Below are 25,504 nucleotides of genomic sequence, written 5' to 3'. Positions count from 1 at the left end.
CCTTGCTTGTTCAAATAGTACATGGCTGTCATGTTGTCTGTCTGAACTAGCAGGGATGTATTCTTGAATGAAGGGGAGAAAAGCCTTCAACACTAGGTGAATTGCTTGGAGCTCGAGGAGATTGATGTGATAACTAATTTCCCTCTGAGACCATGTTCCCTGGATTTTAAGATAATCCATATGTGCTCACCAACCTAACATCTGTAACTATTGTCTGAGAAGCAACATCCTGATGAAACTGCATCCCTTGTAATAGGTTTGTTGGAGAGCACCAACATTTCAGGGATGCTTTGCTTTGATAGAGTTTGTGATCTTGTCATCCCAATTGCCAGAGCATTGTTGCCACTGGTCCTTAAGACATTCTTGAAGTGGTATCATGGGGAGATGGGTGTTTGCCGTCAGGAAAATGCATGAAGCATTCAAGCCCAGAAAGATGACACTTCTCTCACTGTGTGATGAGAGACTTTCATGAGAGAGTGACACTTCAGATGGATTGATAACAGTCTCCTCCAAAGGATACACTCTTCCTTGTAGATGTAGGTGTAGATGGTGGCACCTGGGTAATTCAAAGACTGGACTGAAGAAGAGGCTGATTGTTATGCAGTCCTAATCAGTGGAGAAGATTGCTGGTCAACTGAAAACGAAGTTGGGCTTCTTGTGGTGTTGATGCGTTGGTCAGTCAGCCATCTAGATATGGAGCCACGAATACTCTGAGTTTCCTGAGGTGTGCAGCGACCACTGGCATGCACTTCGAGAACGTTCTGGGGACAATGAAAGTATGCATCCTGGAGGCCTATCAAACAGAGCCAGTCTCCCTGGTGTATTTGGAAATAAATCTGATGCAGTGCAAGCATCCAGAATTTTTCCGTGCAAATCTATTTGTTGGCTAGTTTCAGGTCTAGAATGTGCCTGAATTCATTTTTGGGGCCTTTCTTTTTTACCCCAAAAAACGGAAATAAATCCACGTGCTTCGTTTTTGGGAGGAACAATCCCTACCGCTTGCTTTTGTAGAAGAATGTTAACTTCTGATCTCAGCATCTGCAGATGTTTATTGGATGGTTTTGGTGGACTGGTAAACCTCAGACAATACTCATTTTGCAAAATATACCAAACCTAGGCATCTTCTGTGATGGATTGCCACTGTGTCAAGAAATAAGAGATACTTCCCCCTACCGGAGTGGGTAACAACAGAGGGGGAAGCAGAGATTCATTGCTTGGAGTCTGTTGGAGGCTTTCTTCATTATGAAGGCTGGTGGCCAGATGTTCCTTTAGGAGGACAACATTAGTGCAGCTGAAAAGGTAATTGCTGTTGTTGCTGATGGTGACCTTTTCACCATTGAGGAGTGTAAACCCTCTGTGGATAAAAACGTCTCTAATATGGTTCGTAAATGGGTCTGAGTTGTTCCTTATGCTTTTCAAGACGCACTGCTTTTAAGGTCTCCATATTGGTTTTCATCCTAACCATTTCATGATCGGTATGGCTGCAGAATAGTGTGTTGCCTGAAACGGGTAGACTAAGGCTCTGCTGATGGGATTCTTGTTTTAGTGCTATCAAACAAAGCCAAGGATGCCTTGTTAGGGCCAACCCATGGCCCTACTTGTGTGCTGCTGGTAGTGAGGAGTCTGCAGCAGCACTAATGATTTGCTTGGAGACATCATGCCTTCATCGACCACCTTGAGAAAATCCTCCCTTCAATCTCCCAGAAGCTGATCAGCAAATTGTTGCAAAGAGTCCCATAAAGCTCTGTCGTTCCTGCCCATCAGGACAGATGCCCTTGCTGTCTTCCACTGTGCCACACACCCTGTGTCCTACTGAATCAAATTTTTTACTCTCCTTGTTTTTGATGCTCCTCTCACTGGCAGCTCTTGAAAGAAGTTAATGTTGTTGATCTGAAAGACCCTTGGCTGAGGAGAATCTGACAAAGTAGGTGAATATCTTCCAGAGGAAGAAGTCAAATAAAATCTATGTTGTGACCTTGTCCAAGATTTAGATCTGGACGTAGGATGTTAGTCTTGTGAATACTGGGAGGATCACTTTGAAGAAGAGTGCTGAGACCGGTGGCGATGCCTTGAAGCACAAGTAACTACTTGTGTAACGATATATCTATAAGAGACATTAGTTTGTGATACATTCCTTACCTTAGAACATCTCCAAGCGTCAAATTGGATTCAGAAAGTTTTTCTAGCAGTAACTCTGCGCATCAGTAGGTGGCGTCCTGCGGCTCCGCTACCGTCGCTGGTGTCATATGGACCGAGATGACATCACGGAGACTACTTAGGCGCCACCCATGCGCGCTGACGTCAGTTCTGTACATGACTTTCTGCGCCAGGAACGCAGAGCCATGCAAGAAACTGACCACTGGTGCCATGAAACTAGGGCCTTGAAAAGGGGATGACCTTAAGACTAGTAATCAGTTCGCAGAACGGGGAGGATGGGTGGGGCGGTAAGTAATCTATCACTAACTAATGTCTCTTACAGATATATCTTTCCACAAGTAGTAACTTGTGCATCTGAAAGAGACACATTAGTGATAAATTCCTTACCTTAGAATAGATACCCCAGCAAGACCAACCCCGGTGGTGGGTCTGCAAACAAAATTACACCAGGAAGTCACGGAGATCAGAACGACCAAAGAAGCCGTCTCTCCGTACCGGACTGTCAAGGCAGCAATGCTTGGTAAACGTGTGCAGTGAGGCCCTTGTAGCTGCCTGACAAATGTCCTGCAAGGGAACGCTGCATCCCAAGTCAGTAGTGGCTGCTGTTGCCCTGGCAGAATGGGCACGCAGCCCCACAGGAGGCTCCTCTAAGCCAAGGAGTAACATGCTTTGATGCACAGAACGATCCACCGCGAGATGGTCCGTTTATGCAGAGCCCGACCTTTTTTGGCGCCCATGTATCCAATAAAGAGCTGGTCATCCACCCGGAACTGTTGTGTGCGGCTCAGGTAGAAGGAGAGCGCACGTTTTGGGTCCAGACGGTGGAGCCTCTCTTCCTCTCTGAAAGGATGCAGAGGCGGAAAGAAGGTGGGCAAAGTGATGGTCGGCCCGATGTGGAAGGGCGTGACAACCTTTGGTAAGAAAGAAGGATGGGCCTTCAGAACTAAGTATGGGCGTAATTTGCGAATTTGCGGTCCACAAATTCGTGCGAAATGGCAAAAAAAATCTGCGAGTTCGCGAATTTTCCGGCAAACTCGTGGATTTTTGTGCCATTTGCACAAATATGTGACAAGTGTGCCTGTAACTTTGCCAGCACGTCAAAAGGCGCCAAGGTCCCTTGAGTGAGCTGGCCATTATAGTGGGGACGGGCGGGAAGACGTTTCATACCGTTAGTGTGTGGTGGACGGGGCCAAACGGGCGGGGCTTCTATGCGAGTTCACATGCTTCTTGTTTATAAAGAGTCAGAGACTGAGCAGAGCAGCAGATGAGGAGAAAGAAGCCTCCTGGTCACAGGAGCTACACATGGATGGAGCTCAGGAAACTCATGGATGCAAAAATACGTTTGGCACAGGACCCCAGAATCCTTCAGATGTCCAAGATAGCTCTGCTGCGTGTGTTGGTACAAAGCCATTCTGGTCCTGCTCAGTGGGTTCAGGCGCATGCAGCTGCTGGACAATGTCCCATCACATACTAAACTGCCCCATACAGGCATATGCTGGCGCTGGGCAGTAGGGTGCAGTGGCATGCGGGTGCTCCACGCCTGGTACATGCGCATACCGGTGCCAGGGGGGGCACGTTGTTTATTGGTGCTGTGTAGCAAGTTATGACTTTACATGGTGACTGCACCAGACGGTGGTACCACCTACATGGATCAGGAGCATCCAGGCACCAGACCTCATGGTGCAAGAGCATAATGGTGCTGTGCGGTACGGGTATATATGTACTGGGGGCAGGGGTGCACTTAGCACAATGTGGGCTCACACCCAGAGGGCTCCCAGGCAATTGAGCATGAATAATTTTCACACTGAGAGGGCTCTGGGGCAGTTCAGCAGCACGGGGGCTCACACCCACTGGGACCCGGGGCAGTACAGTAGCGCGTGGGTTCACAACCCCTGGGCAGCTCAGCAGCACGGGGGCTCACACCCAAAGGGCTCCCAGGCAGTTTAGCAGCACCACCCTCTGGTTCATCACTGCCACCCTCAGGTTCATCACTGCCACCCTCTGGTTCACCACTGCCACCCTCTGGTTCATCACTTCCACCCTCTGGTTCATCACTGCCACCCTCTGGTTGACCACGGTCACCCTCTGGTTCATCACTGTCACCCTCTAGTTCATCGCTGCCACCCTCTGGTTCATCACAGCACCCTCTGGTTCACCACTGCACCCTCTGGTTCATCACTGGCACCCTCTGGTTCATCACTGCCACCCTCTGGTTCATCACTGCCACCATCTGGTTCATCACTGTCACCCTCTGGTTCATCACTGCCACCCTCTGGTTCACCACTGCCACCCTCTAGTTCATCACTGCCACCCTCTGGTTCACCACTGCCACCCTCTGGGTCATCACTGTCACCCTCTGGTTCATCACTGCCACCCTCTGGTTCACCACTGCCACCCTCTGGTTCATCACTGTCACCCTCTGGTTCATCAATGCCACCCTCTGGTTCATCACAGCACCCTCTGGTTCACCACTGCCACCCTCTCAATCACCACTGCCACCCTCTGGTTCACCACTGCCACCCTCTGGTTCATCACTGTCACCCTCTGGTTCATCAATGCCACCCTCTGGTTCATCACAGCACCCTCTGGTTCACCACTGCCACCCTCTCAATCACCACTGCCACCCTCTGGTTCATCACTGCCACCCTCTCGTTCATCACTGCCACCCTCTGGTTCGCTACTGCCACCCTCTGGATCATCACTGCCACCCTCTGGTTCGTCAGTGCCACCGTCTGGTTCGCCACTGCCACCCTCTGGATCATCACTGTTACCCTCTGGTTCACCACTGCCACCCTCTGGTTCATCACTGTCACCCTCTGGTTCATCACTGCCACCCTCTGGTTCATCACTGCCACCCTCTGGTTCACCACTGCCACCCTCTGGATCATCACTGCCACCCTCTGGTTCGCCACTGCCACCCTCTGGTTTGCCACTGCCACCCCCTGGATCATCACTGCCACCCTCTGGTTCATCACAGCACCCTCTGGTTCACCAGTGCCACCCTCTTGTTCGTCACTGCCACCCTCTCGTTCACCACTGCCACCCTCTGGATCATCACTGTCACCCTCTGGTTTATCACTGCCATCCTCTGGTTCACCACTGCCACCCTCTGGTTCATCACTGCCACCCTCTGGCTCACCACTGCCATCCTCTGGTTCTCCACTGCCACCCTCTGATTCATCACAGCACCCTCTGGTTCACCACTGCCACCCTCTGGTTCACCACTGCCACCCTCTGGTTCACCACTGCCACCCTCTGATTCATCACAGCACCCTCTGGTTCACCACTGCCACCCTCTGGTTCACCACTGTCACCCTCTGGTTCACCACTGCCACCCTCTGGTTCATCACTGCCACCCTCTGGTTCATCACTGCCACCCTCTGGTTCATCACAGCACCCTCTGGTTCACCACTGACACCCTCTGGGTCACCACTGACACCCTCTTGTTCACCACTGCCACCCTCTGGTTCACCACTGCCACCCTCTGGTTCATCACTGTCACCCTCTGGTTCATCCCTGCCACCCTTTGGTTCATCACTGCCACCCTGTGGTTCATCAATGCCACCCTCTGGTTCATCACAGCACCCTCTGGCTCACCACTGCCACCCTCTGGTTCACGACTGCCACCCTCTTGTTCATCACAGCACCCTCTGGTTCACAACTGCACCTTCTGGTTCATCACAGAACCCTCTGGTTCACCACTGTACATTATGGGGAGAAAGCACACCTGCCCAGCCTCAACTGAGGGCTGGTTAATGTGTTTCTGAATTTGAGCTTCAAGTCCGGCACCTGCTTCCTTATCTGTAAGTGCCTACTGTTGTGGTTTAATTTTTGTGACAGCCTGGAGCATTGTGCCATACTTGTAACTATTCTCTGACCCTGCTTCGAGGGTCAGAGCAGCAAGTAGGCAACAACTCTAGAGGCGCTGCTTAGGAAGCACTTACAGGGTTACAGCAGGTACCCAAGTTGAAGTTAATTTCTTTGTAACCATTTTGTAAATGGTTACAAAGAAATTAGCTTCAACTTGGGCACCTGCTGTAACCCTGTAAGTGCTTCATGTACTTCAGTTTTTGAAAATCCGTCCCGCACGCGATTTCGCGAATTTTTCTGCAATTTCGCGAGATTCGTGGACAAGGACATTGCAGAAAATCCGCGAATTCTGCGAACGGAATGTATTTTACGCCCATGCTTATTCAGAACCACCTTCTCTGGATGAACAGAAAGAAAAGGAGGTTTAGAAGAAAGAGATTGGAGCTCACTCACTCTTCTGGCAGAGGTGACGGCAACCAGGAAAGAAGTCTTTAAGGTGAGAATACGCAAAGGACAGGTATGAAGGGGCTCGAATGGAGCACACATCAGAAACGTCTAGACAAGGGTCAAGTCCCATTGAGGCATGATGAACAGCACGGGAGGGAACGTGTGCGTAATGCCTTTCAGAAAACAGCTAACAACTGGGGACTTAAAAAGAGAAGGCGGATCAGGAAACCGTAGAAAGGCGGAAATGGCCGAAAGATAATCTTTAATAGTGCCCAGAGCAGAGCCACGTTGGGCCAATGAGAGAAGGAACAGAATAACCTCAGAAAGAGGTACAGAAAGGGGATCCACAGCCTTCGCTGTGCACCATGCCACAAATTTGTTCCATCGGCAGGCGTATACTGTTTTAGTGGAGGTACGCCTGGCTGCCAGAATGACATCACAGACTTCGAGAAGAATATCAAAAGCTGTCAACTGTCACCGCTCAATCTCCACGCATGGAGGTGGAGGCTGGACAGGTTCGGGTGGAGGACTGTCCCCTGCTGCTGCAACAGAAGATCCTCCCGAAGAGGCAGTCAGATCGGGGGATCAATCACCATGCTGAGTAGCTCGGGAGACCAGTACCTTTGTGCCCAATCCGGAGCCACAAGGATGACTTGGGCCCGGTCTCTTCGGATCTTCTTCAGCACTCTGGGCAGAAGTGGTATAGGCGGAAAGGCGTACAACAGACCACAACTCCACTCGCAATGAAAAGCGTCGCCGAGCGAGTGCCGCCTTGGAAATTCCAACGTGCAAAACTGATGACATTGCGCATTCTCTTCGGTGGCGAATAGATCTAACCAAGGCTCTCCCCACTGCTGAAAGAGGCCTTGCGCCACGTCCGAGTTCAGACACCATTCGTGATTCATCATGCACCGGCGACTGAGTTTGTCCGCCCTGGCGTTCAGGGAACGTGCCAGGTGTTGAACCACCAGGGTGACGCCCAGGTGTTCCAGCCATGTCCAGAGGCGTAGAGCATCCTGACAAAGGGTCCCACCCCACCCTCTTTGTTGCAGTACCACATGGCGGTGGAATTGTCCGTAAACACCTGCACTACACTTCCCCGGACAGAGGGAAGGAATGCCTTCAGTGCAAGCAGGATTGCCCGCAGCTCCAGAAGATTGATGTGGAGCCGGGACCCCGCCGGAGAACAGAGGCCTCTGATCTCCGCCTCTCCCATATGGCCCCCCAACCCAGGAAGGACGCATCAGTCACTACCACTTACTCTGGTTGGGGAAGGGAGAGAGATCTGCCGCTGACCCAATCGCGGTTCGTGAGCCACCACTGCAACTGTCTTACAGTGCCCTCCGAGATCCGGATGTAGCCGGACAGGTCACCCTGATGCTGTGCCCACTGAAACTTCAGGTCCCACTGCAGAGCCCGCATCCGCCACCGGGTGTGATGCACCAGAAGGATGCAAGAGACCATCAGCCCCAGGAGCCGCAGCGTCAACCTGACCGAGACTCGTGATAAAGGCTGAGAGACCGGAATCAGACCCTGAATATCCCCAACCCGCTGTTCGGGGGGATAAACCCGAAACAGTGCTGAGTCCAGAACCGCTCCGATGAAGAGGAGCTTCTAAGAGGGACACAGGTGCGACTTCTGCACGTTGATGGAGAACCCCAGCGAGTGCAGGAGGTCGGCCGTACTCTGGAGGTGGGAGACGACTGTTTGGGACGAGCCCGCCTTCAACAACCAATCGTCGAGATAGGGGAAGAATGAAACCCCTAATCTGCGCAGATGAGCAGCGACCACCTCCATCACTTTCGTGAACACCCGTGGGGCGCTGGTAAGGCCGAAGAGGAGCACAGTAAACTGAAAGTGCTTGGGCCGGCAGGATGGGGATGTGGAAATAAGCGTCCTGCAAGTCCAATGCTACCATCCAGTCTTCTGGGTCCAGGGAAGCTAGGACCTGAGCTAAGGTCAGCATCTTGAACTTCTCCTTCCGGAGGAAGCCGTTGACGCTCCTTAGATCCAAGATAGGGCGTAAGCCCCCTTTGCCCTTCTTGGGTACCAGAAAGTAGTGGGAATAGCAACCACGTCCTACTTTTGGCCCAGGAACACTCTCGACGGTCCCCTTGGCCAAGAGTGCCGCAACTTTCTCCCGCAGAAGTTGCAAGGGATCCCTCGAAATGCGGTGGTACTGCGGTGGCATGGTTGGAGGGGTCTTGTCGAAGGGGAGGGAGTAGCCCTTTCGGACGATTTGCAGCACCCACTGTCCGATGTGATGGAGCGCCAGTGGAGGAGGTGCCCCCCACTGGCGTCGAATGGGCCTGAAAGCTCGGACTAGGAGGATTTCGAGGCAGATGCTGCGGGGGCGGGTGCGGACTGGCCTTGCCTGTGTCCCCCGGCACCGCCACGGCGGTTACCATGTCCGCGACCGCGTTGAGGTGGATTCTGCTGCCTGTGGCTAGCTGGACGTGAAGGGGCGCCCCTTCCTTGGACACAAAAGGGACTAAGGCGGAAGTCTGCTGGCGTTGGCCGAGGCCCAAGGACTTGGATGTAGCCCTGGAGTCCTTAAAACGTTCCAGCGCGTTATCTGCCTTGTCGCCAAAAAGGCGACGGCCATCAAAGGGCATGTCTGTAAGGGATGCTTGGACATTCCCCGAAAAGTTGGCGGACCTCAGCCAGGCGTGGCGGCAAACCGCCACTGTCACTGCAATCGTCCTGCCTAGCGAGTCCGTGGTATCCAATCCGCACCAAATGGAGCAATCGTGCGGCGTCCCTTCCCTCCACGAGGACTTGGGTCCCACCGAGCACTGCGGCAGCACTTCCGCAACTGTATCCCACAGAGAGTGGGAATAGCGGCCTAAAAGGCAAGCGGTGTTGACTGACCGCAACCCCAAACTTAATGAGGAGAACAGTTTCTTACTGAACTGGTCATACCTTTTGGATTCCCGATCAGGAGGAGCGGTCGGGAATGCGGTCCGGGAAGTTGAGGCCAGGATCACCAGGCTCTCAGGGGTGGGGTGGACGGACAGGAAAACGGGGTCGCCCGGAGCCGGGCGGTGGCGTCGGGCCACAATCCTATCCACAGGTAGGCCTGTGGAGGGCTTGGACCAGGTGCCCAACAGGATGTCAGTGAGGGCCTCGATGAATGGCAGGAGAGGCTCAGAGGAGCTTGCCTGCGGTTTGAGGACCTCAGTGAGGAGGTTAGTCCTCACGGCCGTGACAGGGAGCTCAAGAGCCAAGGCCTTGGCTGGCTGAGTCAACACCAGACTGTACGCATCCCCTTCCTCTGTAGCCACGGTAGGAGGGGAGACAAAACCAGTGTCGGGCGAGATGTCCAGACCACTGGCATCCCCAAGTTTGTCCGCCCAGTCCTGACTTAACTGACACTGCAGTGCCAGAGGGTCTTCAGACCCCTCTCAATCCCCCTAGTCATCCATCTCCTGGAGGTCAGGAAGAAATGATGGAGTAAGATCGTCGGTGAAAGGCTCACCTATCGGCGTCGAAGACGGCGCCGGTCCGATGCCGGATTCCGGTTCGGGGAGGGGATCGGGTACGCCGCAGCCCTAAGACGGCGCCGGGGGCTACACCCTTGGTGACGACATCGACGGAGAGGTCGTGAGGTCGACCGGCGTCGACCCGGATCCAGGCCTGGATCCGATGGATCCCTGCGGCATCGGGCCCGAAGTCGCCAACAGCGTCGGGGCCGAAGCACCCAACGGCGCTGGGGCCAAAGCCACCGGCCCGCCCGGGCTCCCAGACAGGTCCGCGGGGCACAAAGGCACCTCGACGGGACCCGGCGGTGGGAAGCGCGACCTCATGGCCATGAGGAAGGCGCTGATCTTCTCCAGCGTCGCCTGCAGCCCAGGGACCGGCGGGTGTGGAGCTGGACGAGCCGCTGGCGGCTCCGGCGGAGCCGCCCGAACCCCCAGGACACGTCGCGCGAGCACCAGGGGGAGTCAGAAGAGCGATGTCGCTTCTTCGACTTCTTGTGCCTCGACTTACCTGAGGACTTTGAGCCCGACGAGTGGTGTCGACTCGCTGAGCTGTGATGACTGTGGCCCCGCGACCGGTCCCTCGACCTCCTCCTGGACCGGGACCTCGAGCGGTGCGGGCCGACTGCCGGATCTCGAGTCGCTTATTGGACCGCTCGCGCCTAGCTTTCGACATCAAGGCCCGGCAGTCGGGGCATGGCTTGTCATCATGGTCGGCCCGAGGCAATAAAGGCACCAACGGTGGAGGTCGGTAAACGACATCAGTCGGTTACAGTTGTCGCAGGGTTTGAACCTGTGCATCCCTATGGGCACCAGAGTCGATAAATGACTTGAGAAGATCCAAAACAGATCGAAAAAAGTTAGTCAAAAAGGGACTAAGGAGTACTGCTCTTCCCGGATCTGGGCTTGCTGGCGTCGAAAATAGAAGAACTAACGTCAGCGCGCGAGGGAGGCCTCTAAGATCCCCGACGACGCCATCCCGGCGACCACGACGCCGACGACGAATGCGGAGCCACAGAGGACGCCTACCGACGTGCAGGGGTACTGCTACACTAAACTTTACGGATCTGACACCTGGGGATATTCCAAGGTACGGAATCTAACACTAACCTGTTTCTTTCAGATTTGTAGCTTTGCAACAAAGGGGCATCAGTAGATAATGAGGCACATCTTTTTCTTCGAGGCCATACATCCCTCTGTGATTACTCCTTTTTTCTCTTTTTAGTGTCCTCTTTTTAAAAAGGAGGGCTGTCATTTGAGTGGAAGTGTCACGATTCCCCTGGCCACTGGTAAATCACTGCCTGCCCTTTAAGACTGAACGGTTTGGGAAAAAACTACATATCCCATGATCCTTCGCGCGGCGCGCTAGTATGACGCTGCGCGACTAGAGAGGATATTACGGCGTCTCACGGTGGACGCGCTGCCGATTATTCCTGCTTGGCGAGGAGTGTATCCGATCGTGTTTCCTGTTTCCTAGTTGGAGGTTCTTTGGAGATCGGCGGCGGTAAGCGTGGTTTCGCTTTGTCCGGAATCACGGATTACGGAGGTGGGGCTTAGGAAGCGCCTGCTACGAGCGCTGTGTTTCAGCGTTATTTGCTTTTGGTTCCTGGATTACCCTGGTGGGGCTTAGGAAGCGCCTGCATCAGAACGGTCCACAAGATTCATTGCACTTGTTTTCTGGATTACCCTGGTGGGGCTTAGGAAGCGCCCAGAGTGTGATCTGTCACCGATTGATCAGGTCTTCTATTATGGAGTGGGGTGCTTGAGTTTGTGTATCTCTCTGGTGGAACTTGGTGTTCCTGTACTTGTGATACAAATTACCTTCAGGGAGCGCCTAGCTCCGGTTCGTGCAGGACACCTGGGCTTAGGTGCCGCATAAACCATTCCTTACACAGTACTTACCCATTAGCGCTTACAGAGAAGGATCTGTAGAGACGCTTTTTTTTGCTTTATGCTGGGCATGTGATTTTGTACCTTTGATTATTTGACAAGCAAACTATTTAGGGAATGTATGCAATATCTCGGGGTTGACTCTTCCTGCATTACCCTGTGAACATTCGTTTCATACATTTCCTCGGAGGAGGAACCTTTTGTTATAAACTTACCGTTAAGGAGTGTGATTATTCTTCATTTTTGTTCTGGGCATTTTTGGTTATCTTCATCCCAAATTCTGGGTAGGTGTCCATACATCATCTCCGTCCATAGAGTCAGGTCACAGGATGGGAGGGAACATGGGGGTTTTCTAATGTTTTCTTTATTGTGTCTTCTAGTAGCAAAACCAGGGGATTTAGAAGCCGCCCTTTAGATCATTCCTTCATTTATGCACACCTGTAGGATATGCAGGTGAGGTAAACATATGTTATATATTGATTAGCATGTCTTCCCGCTGAGGGTTATAGTTGCACTTATCCCTTGCTTCTGTAATTACAGGTTGCGGTTCCAGTTGCCCAGCTGTTCCCCTCCGGACACATATTTTCCCCCGCTTGATCTCCTTAACAGTCTGTGATATTGACAACCAGACTTGGGATGATCTAGAGGTGGGCCCCTTTATAGCATCAATCCAATCCTGAGGAGCAAATACGACAGACCTGACAGGAAGTTGGTGGAGAGGCAGCTGGTGGGAAGCAGTCACAGAAGGGAAGCAGCCTCAACTCCTTTCTCTTAGTTCAAAGAGCTGTGTCCTTTGAGCAAGGAACCTGCTAAGAAGGGGTAAGATCATCAGTCTCTAATGAGCGTCATTGCTTTTCTACAGAAATGCCATTGGGTTCCCAGAGAGTTCTACTGTGGCTCAGTACGCTTCTTGGGACCCTGTATTATACTTCAGTGGTGTAATTCAAAATGACTGCCCCCCTGCTGAATGTGACAAGGGGCCCAATAGTCTCCCATATATCACAGATATTCATTGACCTTGGGCTGAATGGGGCCCTCTTCAGGGGTTGGGGCCACTGAAGGATTGCCCCTGCACTGTAGAGGGCTGCATTATGCACTTGTTATACTTTCCTTCACTTCAGAAGCTCATTAAGGTCCATGAATCATGAAACCTCTTTCAGAAGGTCTCTGGAAAGCTTAGAGATTCAAGACCAAGGGCCCGATTTACAAAGGTAAACTTAGACATGAAGTCTAAGGTTAGACCTGAAGTCTACGTTTAGACCTGAAGTCAAAGTTTAGATTTGAAGTCTACGTTTTGACCTGAAGTCTAAGTTTAGACCTGAGGTTTAGACCTGAAGTCTAAACTTAGACTTCAAGCCTAAGCTTAGACTTCAGATCTAACTTTACGTTTGTAAATTGGTCCCCTAGTGAGTCAAATTAAAAGATAGTTTGAGGAACCGTCTTTAGGTAAATAATTGTGTTAAGGTAACTAATTCAGATGATTGTATTTTAACCCCGAGATCCGAATCTACGTATAATATACAATCTATATAAAATGCAGTCACATCACACTAAATGTGTACATAGGTATTTAACAAAAATAAAATGAAAATAATGAAAAAAAATTGTACATGATGGACAGATTTATTTGGCCCAGAGGGCTTCAGGTATCATGGTTATAAATGGTACAGACTGGATTATTCCACTGAAAGATAACAATAATGGAATAATGATAATTCCTTTTTTTCAGAAAAGAACGGTATTCTGACTATATCTACTTAGGGAAAAGTGAAATATGAGCTTATGTGAGGTCATGTAGGATGTCTACATTGGGGAACTGCCTATAGATCCCACAAGTAGCCACAATCTGGAGAAATTAATCCACCCCAAAGAAAAGGTAACTTGTCTGTGTACTAGTTCTGCAGCATGGATATTGTCCTCACATACATAACCATTAGACAAGTCCTGAACGGTAAAAAGGGGAGAAAGTGGAACATTTGTTTTTACAGTAGTGTTTACATGCTTTTTTGTAGCGAAAGAAACCAGATAAAATCCTACACCTCATTCCACAATGCAAGAGCTTATTGAAACCGATTTGTGTTTTCATTTGAAAGCAGCTGGAAGACCACTTTGCTCTGAAATGCTGTGAAAGATCATGAAATAGCCATGCTGGAATATCTGTGTTACAGGTAAGTAACTTTTTCTACTCAGCTTAGAACTTTCCTTATTGTTATTGGTCTTTAAACTCCCTACCAAGCAGTACAAAACAGGGTGATTACCATACATAAGCCTATCTAAAGAATATCTCCTATGGGCTCTGCTTTGGCATTCTAATGTCTCAAGGTCTGAATCAAAGTAAATCTGCCCATATGTGACTGCAAGATATTTAAGCAACTCACATATAATTGGTGGCTGTGACATAAAAACATTTAATTTTAGAGCAGGGTTCTTCAAAGTCGGTGCTGGAGGGCCGGATCCATGCCAGATTTTTAATATAACTACATACATCTAAATAGGGATATGCTAAAAATCTGTGTCCAGAACTGCTCCAATGAAAAGGAGCTTCTAAGAGGGAATCAGGTGTGACTTCGGCATGTTGATAGTGAATCCCAGAAAATGCAGGAGGTCCGCCGTAAGCTGGAGGTGGGAGACAACAGCCTGGGGCGAACTCGCCTTCAACAGCCAGTCATCGAGATAGGGGAAGACTGGAACCCCTGATCTGTGCAGATGAGCTGCGACCACCCCATCACTTTAATGAACACTCGAGGGTCGCTGGGAAGGCCAAAGGGGAGCACGGTGAACTGAAAATGCTCGTAGGCTACAGTGAACCGTAGGCAATGCCGGTGGGCAGGCAGGATGGGGATGTGAAAATAGGCGTCCTGCAAGTCCCATGCTACCATCAAGTTCCTGGGTCGAAGGCAGACAGGACCTGAGCCAATGTCAACATTTTGAACTTCTCCTGCTGGAGGAAGTGGCTGATTCCTCTAAGATCCAAGACAGGATGCAGGCCTGTGTCCTTCTTGGGCAACAGGAAGTAGAGGGAATATCAACCACAAACTACTTCTGGCACAGGGACTCGCTCGATAGCTTCCTTGCCAAGAGAGCTGTAACTTCCTGACGGAGAAGGGCCAAGTGATCCTCCGACATGCGATGGAAAGCAGGTGGCATGGAGGGAGAGGTAGTCTTGAAGGGGAGGAAGTAGCTCCTTCAGACTATCTGCAAAACCCACCTGTCCAACGTGATGTTGTGCCAGTGGGGGAGGGTGATGTTAAATCCTGCCATCCACTGGCAACTGGAGGCCCTGAAAAGATGGACTAGGAGGTCTGGAAGCTGCAGCAGAGGGGGCGCTGGTGGACTGGCCCATCCTCTGGCCCACAGACCCATGATGCTGGGTCCCACGATCCCGGCCGCGCAGAGGCTGAACAGCTTGGCAGGCCTGTGGTTCTGGGTGGAACGACGTGGGGCACACCTTCCGTAGCCACAATAGGGGCGAAAAGCAGACTGCGCAGGACGAGAGGTGGTAGTGGGCCTAAGGATCTGCCTGTAGCCCTAGAATCCTTAAAGCGCTTGAGCGCGTTGTCTGCTTTGTCGCCAAACAAGCAACGGCCATCAAAGGGCATGTCCAATAGAGTCGATTGGACCTCACCTGAAAAGCCAGTGGACCTCTGCCAGGCATAGCGTCGCAGGGCTACCGACGTTGAAATTGGCCTGCCTAGTGAGTCGGCAGTGTCCAGCCCACATCATATGGCAAACTTTGCTGTATCTCTACCCTCAGCAACTGCACAGGAGAACACGACCCGGGCATCCTCCAGGCACTGGGGAAGCACCTGCATTTCTGTGTCCAACGCAGAGTGGGTCTCACGGCCCAAGAGACATACGGTGTTCACCGACCGCAGTCCTAAGCTGGCAGAAGAAAACATCTTGGGGCATATTATCAAGGGGGTTTATCTCCGCTTTTTTGGCTTTAAAAGCCAAGAAAGCGGAGATAAAATTATCTCCCTATTACCAAGCTGTCGCTAACACCAGTTAGCGACAGTTAGTAGGAGATAGCGACCATCTTGGGCCCCACTTTGCATGTCAGTGATATTTATCACTAATGAGATGCAAAGTGGGCGTGCCAAGATGTTAGAGACTGAAAACAGTCGCTAACATCGCTATCTCCTATTACCAACTTTTGGAGATATTCGCGCTAAGCGGGAATATCTCCAAAAGCTAACACCTGCCCTGAGCAGTTCTTAGCCATGTTATCCAATGGGAGGTGGATAACATGGCTAAGAGCATTTGCTCGATAATGCATGAATATCGCTGACTTTTCAGCGATATTCATGCATTTCGGCCGTTTTTTATCGCATTTGCGATAAACCTTGTTAATAGCAAGGTTTATCTGCGATAAAAATCGCCGATGTGCGGCGATAATTTTTGTCTCTAAACAAGTTAGAGACAAAAATTATCGCTAGTTGTTGGTAATATGCCCCCTTGTTCCCAAAATGATCCAGCTTCTTGGATTCTCTATCTGGCGGAGCAGTAGGGAGCACGCCTTTGGACATTGCTGCTTGGACTACTAAGCTCTCAGGGGTAGGGTGTAGGGAGAGGAAAGTTGGTTCGCCCGAGGCCAGGCAGTGGCATCGGGCAATCTTCCTATCCACAGGAGCCCCTGTGCTGGGCTTGGACCCGGTGCCCAGAAGCATGTCTGTGAGGGTCTCATTGAACGGCAGAGGGCTCCGAAGAGGCTTCTGCTGGTTGTAGCACCTCAGTCAGGAGGTTAGTCCTGACTGCCACTGTAGGTAGTTCAAGGCCCAAGGACTCGGCTGCCCTACGCAACACCACAGTGCAGGAAGCGCCCTCCTCCTTAGCCAAGGTAGGGGGAGAAAGCCTGCCAAGGTCAAGGGATGTATCCTGACCACTGGCCTCACCCAGTTCCTCTCTCCAGTCCAGCTCTTCCAGCTGGTCTGCTAGAGGGTCAACAGACTCCTCCCAGTCCTCCTCATACTCCTCTGGCTGCCACTCTGGGCGATAAGGAATGCCAGGATAGAACAGAGGTGCAAAAGTTCTGGTCGGTGCCAGTACCGGCATTGGTCGATGCCGGTCCAGCTCTGTGTCCATGTCCATGTGGAGGCTGGGGTGGGTTGATGCCGGAAGGGGACACAGCCGGCGTCAGATGGGACGGAGGTGTTGGCAATTGATACGGCACTGGAGGAGGTGTTGTAAGGTCGACCGGTGCTAACCCGGATCCAGGTCTGGATCGCTCGGGGCCCTGCAGCGCAGAAGCTGCCGGCATTTAGGGCCTAGAACTCCCAGCCGGGTCTGCGGGCCTGAACGGACAGGGGGAAGGCACTGAGCGATGGTGCTTCTTTGCCGTCTTCTCGTGCTTCGACTTACTCGAAGACGAAGACTTTGAAGGGGAGTGATGGTGGTGGCTCCGTGACAGGTCATGGGACCTCCCTCTCGACCGGGACATCGAGCAACATGGAGCTGACTGACGGGCCTTGAAAAGCTTTCGGGACCGCTCCTGCAAAGACTTCTGGTTCATGGCCCGGCAGATGGAGCACGACTACAGGTCGTGGGCGCACTCCAAACACCAAAGGCACACGAGATGTGGGTCCATGACTGACATCAACTTGTGACAGGAGTCACAAGGTTTGAAGCCCGTCTGACGATGTGACATCCCTTACACCAGGAGTCGAACGACTCAAAAAAAGAAGTAAAAAACTAAAATCGAAAACACTCTAGTAAAAAAAGACGAAGGGTATGGCTTTCTCCGGATCTGTGCTGGCTGGTGCGGAAAAAAAGAAAGAACTGATGCCAGCGTGCAGGGGGCCGTCTAAGTAGATACCGTGATGTCATTCCAGCGATTATGACGACAACGATGAACAATTGTCGACCGACACATCCTAAGGACATGCAGGGGTACTGCTGAAGAAAAATCCAGTCTGACGCCAGGGGGTAATTCTAAGGTAAGGAATTCATAACTTACAGTGCCTTTCAGATATGCTATTTCTGTGGACTGATGGGTAAAGCTGTACCAATTGAACTGCTATCTCTAAAATAAATGTACACAAGGGTATGTGGTGATAAACTACAAGCCACAATCTTGAAGGTCGAATATTCGTAAAGTCACCAGAATTAAGAGAGGGGTTTATAGATTTAGTGTAGCGAGTGCACTAACCCATCAAACTATGTCACCAGCTACAGGTTCTCAGCAGCTGTAGCACATCCACCCTGTTGTTGAACACGTAGCTGAAGTCACTAGTATAAGCCAGTTCTGGTTACCTGGTTAACGCGCCCAGAGCATTTGTGGGACATGGGGCACCAGTCTCCATCTTCTTAGGGATGTTGCGATGTTACTTATTGAATTTAAATGGGATGCATGGATCCTCCTGACAAGACCATATCATAATAAACCCACTGATGAATGTTACCCCTTTTTAGAGGTATGTGCAGTCCAGTTGTGGAAGCTAAGTAAAAGTCAGCAGGCATGGGCCTTATTCCCAGCTCTGCACCTAGGATGGTAGCTGATCTTATGCAAGTTGTTGTTCTGTGCCTCAACTGAAGGGTGCACAAAGGCATGCTTTACTGACATGAGAGGATCGGTGTATCAAGCAGATTTGATTCAAAAATTTCATAGCAGGGCAAAAGGTGGAGAAACACACATTTCATTTTCAGGGCCTTGCTGTGTATGTTTGTATACACGTATATGTGTTATTTCTATAGTGCAAACCAAGCCAAAAGACAGCCGAGCACTGTACAGGGTCAAAGAGAAGCTTTACGTTAAGGAGTAAGCGGTGAGGAAGCTGGGTTGAGGACACTTAATGCATTGTGATGTAGTGCAGTTGGAAATGCCCAACCATAGGTCCGCAGTTCCGACGACAGAATTTGGATGTGACTGTCCATAGGGCGGTCAGAAACTTCCATTTCTCAATGGCAGCTTGTGCGGTGGGCTGAAAAGGCCTGCAGCACAAGCTGCCATTGAAAAATGGATGTCGGTAAACATCCCTGCAGCATGAGGTGCCTGCCACATGGTGCAGGGATGTTTACCATGCCCGATAGTGGAGGGTCAGGGGCAAAGGGGACCTGATAGGGGCCCCCAAAGTCAGTTTAGAACACCCTTTCCATTTCGGAAAGGCCGACATGGAAAGGCTGTGGAAAAGTGACATCATAATCCCGATGCGGGCCGAGGCTGGCTCCTCGATCATGGGATTATGTGTCATTCCGATGCTCCAATGGGCTTGAGGCACAGTGGAACCCCCCATGGGTTTCCCTCACTGTAATATGGCGGTTGGAGGGAAACCATCGATGTCACGCGGAAAGCCTCTGACTAGCTGTCAGGTGGCTTTCCACCAAACATTGAAACCGGGCCCTAAATTGAGGTATCAGTTCTCTATAAAAATCTGTATACAGCAGTGCATTAAGCAGAAACATAGGAGTGCCTATACTCACTACTCCAAAGTACCTGCTTGACATTAAGAAGAGCTGGTACTCTCCTACTCAAAGAAGCCCAGGTTAACACCAGAAACTGGGCTTCAATGGGAATTCACAGGGGCATATTATCAAGCCCATTATCGCTGCTTTAGCGGCAGTTTCCTGCCGATAAAAGCGGCGATAATGTATCGCCCTTGCTTGATAATATGGCCCTTTATCCCTGCTCAAATGTGGTGGTACTTTCATAAAAACATAAAAAATGCATGCAATTTTAAATCCCGAAACAAGATGCTGCTTCTCAGCTAGATACTGCACTTCAGCCTAATCTGGAAGAATGGATTGAAATGCAAAAATGAGACACTAGTTTCTAGCAATTTACCTGCAGGATTGCATCAGGGCAGACAAACTCTGGAAAAACCCAGCATCTTTCTTCTCTTTCAGGTAATCCAACATTTTCTAAACAAAAAAAAGTAAATAAGATGGAAATATTTTATCTATTAGTTCTGCATTATTTGCTAGGAAAAGAAATCTCTTTGGTAATCTGCAAGGATGTGAGGCTGATGGTTGAAAGTAGACATATATAAACAAAAGGTTAAGATTAGTCAGCGTTGAGGCTTCCTGCAGGCGGGTATCTCTGGGTTAGGGCGTAGTCCCACATACAAAGAAACTGAACATACTAGGAAGGAAAAAAGTATTAAAATAAAAAATGAATAGGAATACGTACCTGTAACAACAGTTCTTCGGTGATGGCATCGTTCCTACATTTACACAACTAAATTATTCCCTGTTGTCAAGATGGGAGTACAAAGATAACTTTGAAATAGCAGTCTACTGAGAACATAGCTTGAACATGTTTTAAAGACTCTCTTTAGTAGCCTATGTCGCTGAAAAAGACCCAAACTTCAAGCATTAAGGTAAGAACATATTGAAACCATTCTCCCTAGAAGAAGCATCCCTCAGATTTTGTCATAGGAGTATGAAAGAATTTTCACTGGCATTGAGCGTCTAAATGGCAGGAGACAGTGTTGCATGTGAGTCTATGAAAGATACCTAGTTAGAGAACTTTAGTTATAGGCAAGTGGCTTTTTTCGTCTCTAGCTTTGAATTGTTTTGTAGATTCTTATGCTTGAATCAAAATAGCAAGCACATGTACATTTGTATATTACCAAATAGTGCCTGGTGGGTAAACAAAGATAAGCTCACCTTTCAGAAAAATATTTTGAAGGATCGCTTTTCCCACTGCTCTGTCTCTCTGTACTGTTTCTTCTAGGCAGTAGTCCTGAATAGGATGTGTGCATTCAACTCGGTTGCCATCAGGCATCCTTTAGGCACTTCTGTGAAGAATATGCTCCTTGTTTAGTGCACCATTATAGGGCTGTTGAGGGGTTGGCCTGTTTTTTAGTGCAGCCTTCATCACCTAACATGCTTTGCCTTGCTTGAATAGGGGGAGCCTATGAGTTCAATTTATGGAAGTTTTTGGTCTTATTTTAGAAATTTCTGGATATAAATAAATGTGAAATGCTTTTTCTAGTGCTTCGGTCGGGTTCTAAAAGAACAGCTTTCATTAAGAATGAAAACAGTGGCCACCTTGGGAATGAAGTGGGAGTTCATTCTCCAAACCGACACTGCCCTTAGGAAATTGGAGAAGAAGTTCTTTAAAGGTGAAAGCTGAGAAGCCACTGACTGTCCTTGCTAATGTTGGTGCAAGTAGGAGTACGTCTTTCAAGGAATTGCAGTTTATCTCTGCTTTGTGGATTTGTTCAAAAGGATATTACATCAACTTTGCTGACACAGTGTTCAGATCCAATGAGATTGGTGGCCATCTCACTGGAGAAAAAGTCCTAAAAGGCCCCATATAAACTCTTTTTTCACTCAGTGCCTAATTTGGACTTTACAATAAGGTTTTCAGGGACTGATTTATAGTTTGGTGGAGAGGGTAGTCTGCCACAATGGTGACAGAGCAACCTCTCCACCATACTGAAGTTTTGCCCGCCTGATTCACAGGTGGGCGACCTTACGTACATCAGTACCAGAGACTAGCCCATCTCCATCGCTGACATACTACTCTGACAACCACCCAGCGTAAGGGCTATTGGAGGAGAGGCCCTTTAACTGCCCATCCGATTTAGAGTGGGTGGTTTTCACTGTCTATCACCATTGGGTAAAACCTAGCAGTAACGGTCATTGAAAATTTGTATTGTCAAAAAACAAAATCCAGCTTTGGGGTTTTGTTTTTATAAATACAAAATCATGTTAAAAGTGTGACTATAGCACTACAAACGGAACTGTTTCAACTTACCTCTGTATATGATCTGCAATGTATCGTCCTGCATTGGTCTGCATATTTCTCATGACAGGGCCAATATCATAGAGTTTGGAGTCAACGCACAAGTTACTTACCTTCGGTAACGATATTATCCTTACCTTAGAATATCCCCAGGCGTCAGACTGGATCCGGAAAGTTTTCGTCAGCAGTACCCCTGCGCATCATTAGGCGTCGTCTACGGCTCCGTGTCGGTTGTCGGTGTCGTGAACACAGGGATGACTGTAGGAGAGTATGGTCTGCAATCCTATGGTCACCCCAGATTTTTGCTTTTTACTTCACTGGTTTACGACTTTTCCTGGCTGTGGGCCTGCTAATCAGACCCACAGCCTAGCTGTTCTCTCTCAGAATTGACATCCATGTACTTTAGCTGCATTTACCAATTGGTATTGGGTCACTCTTGTAAGTCCTTGTACAGTGTACCATAGGTACCCAGGGCATAAGTGAACCCAAGGCCTACCAGGGGCTGCAGCATATATTATGCCCCCCTGGCTGGCCATCCAAATCTGACACAACTGGCTGATCAATCAGCTGGGGTAAGGTGGTGTAATCACCCATTGCTTTAGATATAGTATACCTATATCTAACCCTAAAATGGACACATATACTCCTATAAGTCACTCCTGTGGCAGGCCTTAACAATCCTGGAGGCAGAGTGCTTGGAAATATGTGAGATAGTGCTCTGGCATGAGCTGAGCCTGTCTGCAGCTTTCGGAACCAAGTCTTTCAGCTGTTTCCATGATAACGCTACACCATATCCTCTTAAGTGCATTATAATCCTTGCGGTTATTGCTAACTTTGGCATAGCATTATCAAAACATGTTGAGTAAGGTGTCATACGAATTGGAATACTACCCCCTCGCCAATTCTGGCGACAGGGGTAGCATTCACACTTTTAGAGGGACATGATATGTATGTAACTGTGAACCCCGGTTAAAGTTAACTCGAGCCTCAGCATCACAAAATGGATGCTCCCACCACAGACACAAGTCTGATCTCCTGCTGCTGGGAGTCCTTCCAGTGAGGGAGGCCTGGACAAAGGGTTTCCTACCTTGGGAGGTGCTAGCACCACCCCAGACAGGATTTTGTGTATTGGGTAGGACAGGCCTGAAAGGAATGAGACATGCCTGGGGCACACAAGGTGCCCAGTGCATACACCGGCTCAAACCCGTTGCTGGGCACTCCAGCCCCAGCTCTGGCGCGAAACCGGACAAAGGATAGGGGGTGTAACCACCCCCTTCCTGGTCCCACCCATAGGAGGGACCTAGTGATAGTACAGCCCCCTTTAGCAGGATAAAGGTAGGAGCGGGTCCCATTCCAAATTAGATTATCCTGAATTTAATCTACAAGATGAAACATTGGACTTCGCCGTTCTGCTCCACAGAAGACTGAAGAAATCTCCCTTGTGGCCAAGGAGTTACCACCCTGCACAAGCAGGCACCATGAAGCGTTCCTGAGGTTCACTTTGTCGTCTTCCCGAGTGGATCCAGACTTCAGAGCCCGACGAGACCCGGACTTCCAGACCTCTCCGACCTCAACCTACATCTGCAGCACAGCTGAGATCCGTGGGTGCGACGAGACACGTGGGACCGGCCATCTTGAAGAAACTGCACTTCGCTTCCAGCACGAATTCAGAGGCATCCTCGACGAAGTGCTTTGGGGATTGAGAAGCCCCAGCCCCGCGCAGCTCCTGCCCAGAAGTTCAGCCCTCCAGCATCCACGAGATCTGCGTGGGGCCTTTTTGCTTGATTGCTGCTCGACGCGTTGTCTGGTCACTTGCCGGCTGGCTAGTGGCCTCCTAGACGATGATCCACAACATCAACACTGCTGGTCTGGTTGCTCCAGACTGGCCCTTGCTTCCTTCCAGAAGAGAAGTACCCCGGACCCTCCTGGTCCGCACCAGACGCCTTTTTCACTCACCGCGTGGGTTGCCTTTGCCAAGGCCTGTTGACGCCGAATCTGGAACCAACACCGCCGACAGCGAGAACCTGCATGGGACAGCTCGTGCCTCCATCCTGGTCATCAGAGACACCTCCTGGTCCACGTGGCTGCAGAGTCAAGCGTCCACTCTTCACCTGATCGTGACAACAGCATCTGGTTCCTTCCTGGTTCCACTCCAGTCACTGGCTAGTGACTTTGAACATTGTCCCTTCTGCTTTCAGGTCTTCATCTTCCTTGATCCACCCTTGGATCACTCCGGACAGCTTCCTCCTGGTCGCCTGCAGCATCCTTTCTTCAAGGCTCCATTGACTTCAACGCAGAAACCCGACGCACTTTCACACCTATGCACCCGCAGCCCGTGTGTGAGGTAACGAGAGCATTTCGGTGCTCCATTCCTTAGTATATGGTTTGACGTGCCCCTAGGGCACAATTGTAATTCGTGCAACTTAAACGTATTTTTCTTAAGAGTCTTGTCATGTGCTTAGCTCTCTGCTCTCATAAAGAGTTCAGAGGTGTTTTTTGGTAATAAATATACTGTTTATTTTCATAACAACCTGTGTGGTGTCCTTTCACTTGGTATTCAAGGGGTTATATGTGGTAAAACAGCTGGCTTCACATGCCAAAAGAGTTTAGCCTAAGACTGCTTTGTCCATGCTACCATTAGAATAGCTGGTCTATAAGGTTGACTTACAACCAATCACCTTAGGGGTTGTTTGGACTGATACAAGGTGATCACTAGAACTAGTGAGCATCATATATCAGGTCAACTTCTCACAATGACGTTGTCGGAGTACTTAGACGCCGCCCTCGCGCACTGCCGTCAGTTCTGTACATAGCCTTCAGCGCCAGGAATGCAGAGCTGTGATAGAAACCGACACTGGTGCCATGAAATAGGGCCCTGAAAGGGATGTCCTTAACCCTAGATATCGGTTCGCAGAACAGGGAGGATGGGTGGGGCGGTAAGGAATCTAACACTAACTACTGTTTCTTACAGACATATCGTTACCGAAGGTAAGAAACTTGTGCATCTGAAAGAAACAGGTTAGTGTTAGATTCCTTACCTTAGAAGAGATACCCCAGCAATACCAACCCCTGTGGTGGGTCTACGAACCAAGATCACACAAGAAAGTACTGGAGAACGGAACGGCCGAAAAAGCCATCTCTCCGGACTTTTTGTCCAGGCAGTAGTGTCTAGCACACGTGTGCAGAGAGGCCCACGTAGCTGCCTGGCAGATGTCTCCCCGACTCTGGACAGTAGTAGCCGCCGTGGCCCGAGTGGAATGGGCGCGCAGCCCAACAGGAGGCTCCTTTTTCGCCAAGGAGTAACAAACCTTGATACACAAGATGGCCCACCGAGAGATGGTCCGCTTGTGCACTGCCCGTCCCTTCTTTGCGCCCACGTAACCAACAAAGAGCTGGTCGTCCACCCGGAACTGGCATGTGCGGTCCAGATAGATTGAGAGCGCACGTCTTGGGGCCAGACTGTGGAGCCTCTCTTCCTCTTTCGAGGGATGCGGAGGCGGATAGTAGGTGGGCAAGGTGATGGACTGCCCATTATGAAAGGCTGTGACCACTTTGGGCATGAAAGAAGAACGAGTCCTTAGAACAACCTTGTCTGGATGGGAAGAGGTGATGGCAACCAGGAACGCATTCTTAAGAGTCAGAAGACGAAGAGGACAGTTATGAAGAGGCTCAAAGGGAGAGCACATCAGATACTTTAGAACAAGATTCAAATCCCACTGAGGCATCACGAAAGGAACAGGAGGGAACATGTGTGTGATGCCTTTCAAGAATCTATTTACAAAAGGGGACTTGAAAAGAGAAGGTTGATCAGGAAGCCTTAGAAAGGCTGAAATGGCCGAGAGGTAGCCCTTGAGAGTGCCCAGAGCAGTGCCCTGCTGGGCAAGAGAAAGAAGGAAGAGGAGAACCTCTGAAAGAGGGGCAGAGAGTGGATCTACAGCCTTTGCTGTGCACCATGTCACAAATTTGTTCCACCTTCAGGCGTATACCGTTTTTGTGGAGGGACGCCTGGCTGCCAGAATCACATCGCAAACTTCAG

General features: G+C 50.1%; 1 protein-coding gene across 5 annotated transcripts in view; it reads right to left on the bottom strand.

Moving 5' to 3' along the window:
* The window catches only part of RYR3 (ryanodine receptor 3), a 1,864,151-nt gene that overhangs the window by 390,322 nt on the left and 1,448,325 nt on the right, over positions 1-25,504 (bottom strand). For all 5 annotated transcript variants that reach the window (XM_086937034.1, XM_086937032.1, XM_086937031.1 and 2 more), the window contains one exon: positions 19,561-19,637. In XM_086937034.1, the coding sequence (XP_086793160.1) occupies positions 19,561-19,637 (77 nt within the window). The remainder of the gene's footprint in view (positions 1-19,560; positions 19,638-25,504) is intronic.

This window comes from Lissotriton vulgaris, chromosome 9 (genome assembly GCF_964263255.1).
Source record: "Lissotriton vulgaris chromosome 9, aLisVul1.2, whole genome shotgun sequence".
Classification (NCBI taxonomy): domain Eukaryota; kingdom Metazoa; phylum Chordata; class Amphibia; order Caudata; family Salamandridae; genus Lissotriton; species Lissotriton vulgaris.
This window is presented reverse-complemented; position numbering and strand designations above follow the sequence as displayed.